This window comes from Chiloscyllium punctatum, chromosome 49 (assembly GCF_047496795.1).
Source record: "Chiloscyllium punctatum isolate Juve2018m chromosome 49, sChiPun1.3, whole genome shotgun sequence".
NCBI classification, from domain to species: Eukaryota; Metazoa; Chordata; class Chondrichthyes; order Orectolobiformes; family Hemiscylliidae; genus Chiloscyllium; species Chiloscyllium punctatum.
In genome coordinates this window covers 10,448,611-10,458,223 of record NC_092787.1, presented here as the reverse complement: position 1 = coordinate 10,458,223, position 9,613 = coordinate 10,448,611, and the positions used below count along the sequence as shown (strand labels likewise).

At 35.2% G+C, this 9,613-nt stretch overlaps 1 protein-coding gene across 5 annotated transcripts in view; it reads right to left on the bottom strand.

The window, feature by feature from the left end:
- The window catches only part of LOC140469293 (pre-B-cell leukemia transcription factor 3), a 258,334-nt gene extending 248,975 nt beyond the window's left edge, over positions 1-9,359 (bottom strand). The window contains exons 1-2 of one of the 5 annotated variants that reach the window (XR_011956053.1): positions 6,642-7,148; positions 6,413-6,486 (exon numbers count right to left, since the gene is read on the bottom strand). Coding sequence is in view for 4 of the 5 variants with exons in the window: in XM_072565649.1 (XP_072421750.1) it covers positions 6,413-6,486; positions 6,642-6,841 (274 nt within the window). In the remaining variant the exon portion in view is untranslated. Of the gene's footprint in view, positions 1-6,412; positions 6,487-6,641; positions 7,267-9,272 lie in introns of those variants that run through there. The other 4 variants (XM_072565650.1, XM_072565649.1, XM_072565648.1 and 1 more) reach the window with 4 other exon arrangements.
- Positions 9,360-9,613: the final 254 nt, after the last annotated feature.

The window sequence follows — 9,613 nt, the reverse complement described above, 5'->3', positions numbered from 1 at the left end:
ATAATCAGATGTTCCTTACGACAGAATTATTTGTTGTTCTGCACTTATCCTACCATATACAGCAACAGAGTCTGGAAAACCACAATATTTGACCACTAGTTGGAGAAGTTCTGAACCTTTCTTTTAAATAAATTTTTTTGTAATTATATGTAATTTCACTTTTCCTAACGATAGTCAAAATAATAAAATAATGATACTTGCCTTTCTTAAAACATAACACTCAATATAATGACTGAATTAAACATAATACATATTGAAAGTTCCATGAAACCAAGAAAAACCTGCAACTTCTTTTACTGCCAAACAAAAAAAATTCTTCATAAATACAAAAACCATAGATACCAAATATATTAAAATATCCAGACTGAATGACTTGCCAATTAACAAGAAGCCAAAACAGAAAACGATTCCATTTCCAACTTGTTAATTAGGATTAGAATATCAGAAACCATTTAGCTTCACATTCTTCAAACCAAACATTCACGAATTACATATTTTGTATTCAAAGGTTCTCATAGCCTAATATCAAACACAAGTTCAATCTTAATTACTAATATTAACGTCAAACACTAATATATTTCCAAGAACAAATCTGGTCGAAGAAAACAGCCCTTGAATGCATTCGCATGATAAAACTCGAAATATTCAAAAATTTTTAAAAGCATTTTGGTTTTATCTAATATAATCCAAATATCTTAAAACAAATTCACACAAATAGAATAGGTATTTCCTGAATTCAAAAGCAGAAAAAGACATGCAAAGCACTTCCCTAAAAAATATCGTATTTCCCATTTACTGAATCATTTCAAATTGAAACACCATTGTGAATCAGTTAAGTGCCAAAAACTGATTTAACCTCTGGTCAATTTTACTTGACTTCTGCAGTGCTAATTCAGGAAATTATTCCATAAATTCAAAATGTTATATTTATAATTTATTACATTCTGACTTGCAGCATATGTTGTTATCAAATTAATTACTAACTTCTGCGTAATCTTTCCTCATATTTTCAACAATCATAGGTACAAAATGTAGATTTCTGCAGTGTTAAATATCTCAGTTTTCATACAGCTAAAGTTAAACTTGTGCTGAAAGATAAAAACTCAACCTCAATTAAACCATTTCTTCTGTTTTAAACAAGTGGGCACAACACTGAGAAAGGCAGACTAATTCAACAACTAGCTTGAATGAATAAGCAAGCTTGGTAAAGCAATAAAAGTGAGCACTGACAGAAGTTAAAAATTTATATTAAATATTGACATAAATTATTTACTAAATTCATACTTAAAAGACATGAATGGTTGACTGAACGAATGCCAACTTGACAAGAGGTCAGTATCTAATGCGTTAAAGTAGGCTTTGGCAGAGATGCACAATTTCAACCATGCAGATCACCTTGATAAGACAATAGCATGAACATAGATTGCTGTGAAAAGAACAAATAGAGCATCCTTCTACATATAAATTCATGACATCAACTATGAGATTAACCCAAATATGTATCTCAAATGACAAATGTTAAATTCGTTGCTAATGAAAGACCCAGCTAGATCAGAAAGAATAGTCAACTTACAAATTGGCTGTATATCGGTGTTTTTAGAGCAATTTTACAGCCTTTTCTAAAAATTTACAAATAACATTTATCTATACCTCAATTTTGTTGAAGTTATGTAGCTTCATACAAAAGATGGTTCAATACCAGCTATCTGGTGTTCCAATACTCTTCACTAAATTCTAAATTACTCCTGGGTTTGTTCTTACTGCAATAATAGTTCCATAGTAATAACAATTATGTGGTGATAAGAAATATCTGAGACTTATTGTATTTATTATAGGATCTCTTCATCTTTAGAAATATTCATTCTAACTATTGAATACAGAACTTGGAGTGCTAAGTTTTTATTGCATATTAATGCTGATCATGTCAAGAAAATGAGAGAGATTGTCTAACAAATGAACAGCACTCTCATTACCAGTTTTACTGAGCTATCTACTGGCTCCTCAGAATAATCAATTTAATCTGTAATAACATAAATCCTTACATCAGTTATAGATGCTGTTTTCTTTTTTGATTAACTTATACAGTGAATCAAAAATTCTCGAAAATGAAAGATTAAACTGTACAACAGACTCAACTTCACAAATTCCATGTAAAAAAAACTTAAAAGTTCAACCTACAAAGTATTATTTAGATATTATGTAGCAATTACAACATAAGCAGCTTCTGCCTTATTAAGAACTAGCTTACACACTAAAGATGTTTTATGAACATTTCTGTATTTGTTTTGAATATTAGGTCTTACTTTATTTCTGAACTGAAATATAGGATGAAGATATAAATCCATGTAATCATGATGAAGCTTACATGATATGCACGTAATATACATGAAACTAACAAAAAGTCAAAAATAACATGGGACAAAGTTTAGAGACAACAATGATCATTTTCATCTTCTTTCTTAAGGCATAAAGAATTCAACCAGCCAAATCAGCCAAACAGCCCGTTTACTCCCCCTGCGGACACCTCCTGCAGCCTAAGAGTTCATTAAGTTTTATGATCTTCCTCAAGTCTGTTCCGCTTATAAGCTTCACAATAGCTACAAATCTGATGAACTATCTAGTACACAACCATTAGACAGTTGCAGCAAATGATTGTCACTTCTTTTTCAGTCAAGTTGGCACTCTATCTTGAGAGTTTACTTGACAACTGTCCATACATTTTTTTCAGTTCTCTCATAGTTTTACCTTTAATAAACAAGTTACTAAGATTATAGCCAAAAAAAGTAGCCACGTTATTTCACATTGGAAACAACTAACTTGTTTCACAACCCAGAACATGAATAATGTGAAACAAAAGCAAGAAGGTTAACAAAAATCAAAACCAATACATAATTATACTTCTATATTTATTACAAACTATGAAAATGGAAAAGCTAAAATGTTTAAAAAATTAAGTTTGGTCCAAATGGTCTTCATATGTTCACAATAAAAGCACCAAAACGCATCAATTAAAGAACCATAACACATGAAACCTTCAGAATGTTTTCATTTTAAAGAAAATATAAAGCAAGGAATTTTCCAAATTTCCATTATTCAAATTTCTACTTTTCTGAAGGACATTCTAACAGACCATATCATGATTATTAAAGGCACAACATTCCGTTAATTCTACAACCTAATTTCAAAGACACAAGTTACTTTATAATGGCGATTTGATACTGGTAGAGGCTATCATAACCATAAACAGCTTCAGCAAAATATAAGTTCATTGATATCAAGGCCAATTACCATACTGTACAAGTATGGTAATAAAGGATAACATAAGCTGATAGATAATAGCGATACTAAAAGCAATTCTCATATAATCAAACCTGTTAGTTAAACTGAAGTTTATGTCTGGAAAACAAATAAATTTCTGTCAAGGAAACTGTGGGAAAGATTCACCAAACTGCAACCTCCTGACATCTTTTACATATCTATTATTTCCTGTATTCCAATATAAATCTGGCTGTCTCCACTACTGGAGAAGGTAGATAAAATGGTACATGCACATGTGTATAACAACATCCTTTATGTAAAGTAACCCTAGCTTTCAACATTGCATCTTTGAATACTTTCAAGATACTATTTGCTGCAACATAAAGTCTGTCTATAATCCTTCCATGAAGCATTAAACTATTTAGTTGCATTGCAACAAAGCTAGCTTTCCATTGTTTTTACTAGTTATTAAAAGTGGTCATTGATAAAAATGTGATCCATGAGGTATGAAAAATACTTTCAAGAATACCAGGGATTCATGTACTTATGAAAAAGCCTGCTACCTTGTGGTAAAGTGAAGGAGTGCATACAATTTGCTTGACTTTTTTATGTAGTTATAGATACCTCTTTATTGAGTAGACTTTTTGTGAGACAAACGGCCTGAAATTAAATCTACAGGAATAAATTAGTCAAATCCTGTGCCACAATCGTGAAATCTCACGTTTTAAAATCTGTCAATTAATTTACTGTATAACCTGAATAATGAGTGAGTAGATATTTACAAGACAAACAAAGCTGATGGTGCAGCTGTGAAATCTACCCGAAATACTGGTTCATAATTAAACCAAGTGGAGGAAAACAATGGCGCTTTTATTGTGTAAAAATAAGGAATGAGCCGCTACACAGACAGAAGCTACGAAACAAGTACGAGCTTTCCCGATGCTATTGGATATTGCTAACTCCAGTCCTAAACTGAATAGTGCATATATTTTCTGCAAAATAAAACAACCGCATTGCATTCCATATCGCAGTGATATTCCCCTTGCACAGCTCTTATGTATTTGTGCAGTCGTAACATTCTAACCACACATACAACCATGCAGTGTTATAATTTGCCTCCTTTCCACCAAATCAACGGGAAGATTAAGTAAAATGAAAATGTGTCCTCTAATAGCTAAATAAATTATACTTTTACAAAACCTTTACAAGACTTTTATCCGCCGATGAACTGAAAAATTTCATGTAATAACGTCATCTTTCACACAATATTTGTGTCGAGGCTTTATTTCATATTTTAAGGATTACAAACATTCAGAATAGATTTATCTGTTTTGTGTGATACATTTATCTAAACAATTTATTAAATTATTTCTTCTGTAATTCTAGTTTTTTTTCAACAGGGTGACTTCTGGTATTTTCGCTTTCCGACTAACTTTCCTCCTGTGTTACTGAAAGTGTTTCTACATTTCTTATAGCTGTGTTTTCTTTATTAAAGACCTCCCTATGCAAGCCTCCAGAGTAAAATCGGGTTTTACAAGCCTGTTTAAATCGCGCCAGAAATGTCATTTGGGAAATAATACCTACCACGTGTAGAAAATTGTCACCAACTCAGATTTCCTAATATCCAAGTCTGAACTTTCAACAAAAAAAAACATCGCTACAACGCCAACTTTCTTTTCCAGAATGCAACACTAGATGTTCCTTTCAGATGTGCTGTAATGTTGATTTTGATAGAAATGGCTATATTTAGTCGGACAGATTATACGTATATCCTAAACTGTTCGACCGTAATTCCAATTTCACGCAAATAGAACAATGTACCTGTGTCTATCTACCACTCTCGTTACCTACAAAGTCTAATTTACAACATTTGTACATTTACCTATCGCTATGTACATCAATTTAAATCAAGGCCGATGAAGGGACAATAAGAGAAAACTTGATCATAATAATGCAACCAGTCCAAATCTCCGCAATTATCTGATTTCTTGCTATGCAAAATACTGTAAGAATCATATTCATCTAAAAGAGACATAAACTTTGAAAGGTCTATTATGTTCTTTCACTTCACGTTATTTGTTGTTTGAGTTAAACCTTCCGGTTAAATGCTAAAAGAACGCATCAACAATGAGCTGCTTCACGCAGCGAAAATATCACAGAATGGGTCAATCAAAAAGAAATAAAGGTTCACGAATCCGAATGAAAGGACTTCGGTGGAAATGTCATTCTCAGTATTTTATGTAGCCCCGTTACTTCAATAATTTGCACAATGATCTCGGATTAAACGGGGTGCTAAAACGCATCCTAAAAACTTTCAGCATTAAAACTGATTTCAGAGTTGTAGGATATTTAACATCTTCAAAGTTATGACTAGAAGACTAGGGATATTTTATTGTAGTTGATATGCCATTGTGCTTTAAATATTATCCTCGCTGTACGCGAGTTGAGACATTCTTTATATCGAGTTCAAAATCTATTGTAGGTAATCTCGCCTGTGCACAAACGCAAGGAAAACTAGCTGCTGTCAGGGTAAAGGCAGCACGGTCCAGTCTACCATTGTGCAATCCAGATATATTTTCTCATAATTAATGCACACTGAAGCATAATAAACTACTCTGTAATTGTCTGTCTGAATGCATTTTGTTGAATTTTTACAATATTGCATTTCCCCAAAACACTGAACTCTGAATAAGACTATTAGCAGTATCTCCTACCGAACGCAATCGCTTCAAATTACTGCAGAAAACAAAACATAACACACCCGCTTTCAACGTTACAACACCCATTCTGCCCCAGATATCGATACGATTGTCATTTTTTTTCAATTAAAAGTCCAACCGTAGTTTAGTTTGTAATGTAAAATCTTACACACGCTGCTACTTTTCTACTCCGCATACAGCAAAGTGCGCCAAAGGCAGCTCTATTATAGATGCCAAGGGCGATTATGTTATGGATGATATACGAGCATTTTAATGTACATTTCATTTAGCATCACGGTTATGAATTGTTAAATTTAGTGAAGCATTATTCCAGTGAACAAAATGAAATAGGAGAGAAATAGAAATCAAGATGGCGGTGCACATGTCGCTGGAGTTCAGCTAGCAGAAGTATAACAGTGTAGCGATTAGTGTGTCAAAATTAATCGGAGCTGTACCTGTTTTCTCTTTTATTTCGCACAGGACGCTAAACAAGGCTGGCTTCATTCTGTGGCAATTTAATGCGTGTTTCCTGAAATATAAAAATAATAAGTAATTAACAAGATTTATAGCACTCAAAGTCAAAAATATGGCGGCGAATTTGAGCGCTAAAGACATCAAAATCACACACAGGCAAAAGAAAAAGAAAGAAAAAGGGGAAAATGTTTTTTTTTGCGGGCAACCAACTTTGCTTGTGCTTCGTCCAGACTCTGGTCAGTGATGGTCATGATCTGATGAAGGATATCCCCGATGTCTTGCTTTCTTCCGTCGCCGTCTGCACCTTCATGTCCTTGCACATGTGGAGGCAAACCCATGCCCCCCTGTACCGAGTGTCCAGCCAAGCTTACACCGGGATGAGTCTGCATCATCCTGGATTGATCGTCCATACTCTGCCGCAGCAGTAACACAGAAGAAATGAAACTAGCACAGGTACCACTGGAGCCGAAGAAGACAGGGACAGTTGCTTTGAGGTGCTTTCAATTCCTTTTTCAAACTTGTCTATAATTCCCCCTTTTTTAACAACAACAAAAATAATACAAAAACCCAATATAGTAAAAAAAAAGCTACAAGAGCCGGAACGCTGCGTGTGGATGAGCGAAAAATAATTAAAAAGAAGCAAAATCCAAGATCATAAAAAAATCTATAGAAACAAGATCAAGTAAAAGTAGCTGCCTCTTCAAAAGGCAGAAGGGAAATAATAAAAAAAGAAAAGATCATAAAAATTATTTGCACTGCCCCAGCAGTGAAAGCCAGATCAATTTACGAGCCAACTCTTTATGTTTTGATGGCCGCTTTGGTGAGGGATTGACAGACTGCCAATGCCACTCACTCACTGCAGACGTGTCAGAGTTTAAGGGAAGGGAAAAAAATATATATAAAATGCAAACTCCGCCCTCAACAGGGCGGCCCGTGACTGAGATCCTAGTTCCACACACACGCCACCGAAGCCCGGCTCACTCACTCACGGAGCTGCCCTGAACCTTTTAGTTACCGGTTACTATTCCTGTCAAACACCACACACACTGACGGGGAAAAAAATCTTTTTCTTCTCACACACTTTCCCTTGTGTTGTTTTATTATTTTTATGCTTCCCCCTCCCTCTTCTCTATTTATTCTTTCAAAGCGAAATGATTCGCTTCTCTCGCTTTTTAATCCATGCCTCCGTGTCGCTCTAACTTGATGGCGGAAATGTTTTCTTTGCGCTGACGTTCCCCCCCCCCCTCCACTTCCCGTCCATCAAGATGAAAACCACGCCCCTGCCCGTCACCACCCAGACTGGCGGTTCGACTGACCAATCGTGAGTGGATCCCTGGTGAGGTCGGCTCAATCGCGGAGCCGATGAGGCGGGACTCCACCCGGCGTCAGGTTCAGTTTGTCGGGCTGTGGAGAAGGAGGGGAACGGGGCGTGGCTTGCGGTTTAACGGTCGACAACTTGTGATTGGTCCGTTTCGAAACGGAGCGAGCTTCGGACGCTGACGTCACCCGCATTCGGCGCAGCCCGCTGGTTGCCATGGCAGCAGACGACTTTATTGGGAGCGCTCTATTGTTGCTTGGTGGCCATCTCAGGCGCTGCGAGCACCAGGCGCTGAGCAACAACTCAATGGTAACACATACATATGTAAACGTATACAAAAAGACTCGGAAGTTATTAAAATGTTCAAACCAACGACAAAACACATTGGGTCTTGCTCAACTTGATAAACAAGAGTTGCATTTCAATATTTGTGAAGCGACAGTACTTTAGAAATTCGCGGAACACGCAAATAAAATAGTTAATTGTAAGGTATCGCAATCTAAATGTATGCTGATAGTTTCGTATTATACGTAATTGCTTAGTTCATATGGTGTGTAGTTGTTTTCTTGAAATGAAAACGACATGTAGTTTTATATTCAGTTGGAGTTTGGTTCGTGATGCGAGAAACAGCGAGGTGCAAGCGTAGTCCCATTGATGATGCCTCGAACAGGACCAGCTTTATCTACCTTTACAAACCTAGATTTTTATTCATGGTATTTCCTTACAGTACAATAGATTTCACCACTTTAAGCAAGTTTTAGGAGAATTTAAGATTGTATCAACACGTATTGGTAAATTTAGGGTGTATTGTGAGCAATATAGAGTTTTTAATTTATTTAAATTGCTATTTTTCTGAAATACATATATTAACATTATCTGCAATATTTTATAATCAGTCAAAGCAGTCTACTCATTTTATTCCTAAATTACGGATCACGAGCATTTTATAATGTCTATTCTTAATTTCTTATCTGACACTCAAATGTTTAAAAACATTAATCTGCTTTTTTCTAATGTCAAATTCGATGTTTTAATTAAAACAAGCCAACATATATTTCCTGTAAATTCCTCCCAGCAGCTAAGAATAACACGGCTGATGAGGTTTCTCAAACGAATTGCCAACTATAGATATAAGTCTTCGATTTTCAGAATATAATACAGACCCAATTTCAGCTTGCAAGGACAGTGTTATAATTAGAGATGAATCATCTCTGAAAATAATTTGAATCTTAATTGTACGTTATCCTATACTAATTACAATATCCGAAATTGTAGGTACTAAGGTTCGAAACTATCCCTTTGTCAGCCCTAATTTACGAACTTTACGATCAAGTTTCATTGCAATTGATAATTTACTGTAATTCATATTTCTACTTAAATTGTCACGCATAAAATACTTGTAACATCGTTCATGGATTTTTCGCTTATTTTTGATCAATGTCTAAAAACGTGGCGATACAGAGGCGCCAGTTGCAATGTTCATTGCCTCTCAGGCAAGTTTGATACACAGCTAATGTACTTACCTATAGTGTTAGATCGGAATGAAGCAGCCTCGAATTTTGTTAGCGCCAAATTTGTGGGCTTATCTTAAAATAAATAAAATGTTTTGTAATTACTTCTGACAAGTGTTTACTGAAATAAACAGTTGTGCAAATAATGTTGCCTTTCAGTGAGAATGAAGCAAGGTTGTTCGCTCGTTTGTTGTACTCAAAACTAAACTCACTGGACAGGTATTACAACTGTAGCAGCATGTTCCAGATGGTGCGCCAAACAGCAGAAGGATACCACTCCCTATTCACCTTAATTTATTTTCCTATTTCTCTCTTTGTATTCTTTCTCTCATAGCCACCTTCAGCGCTTTTCC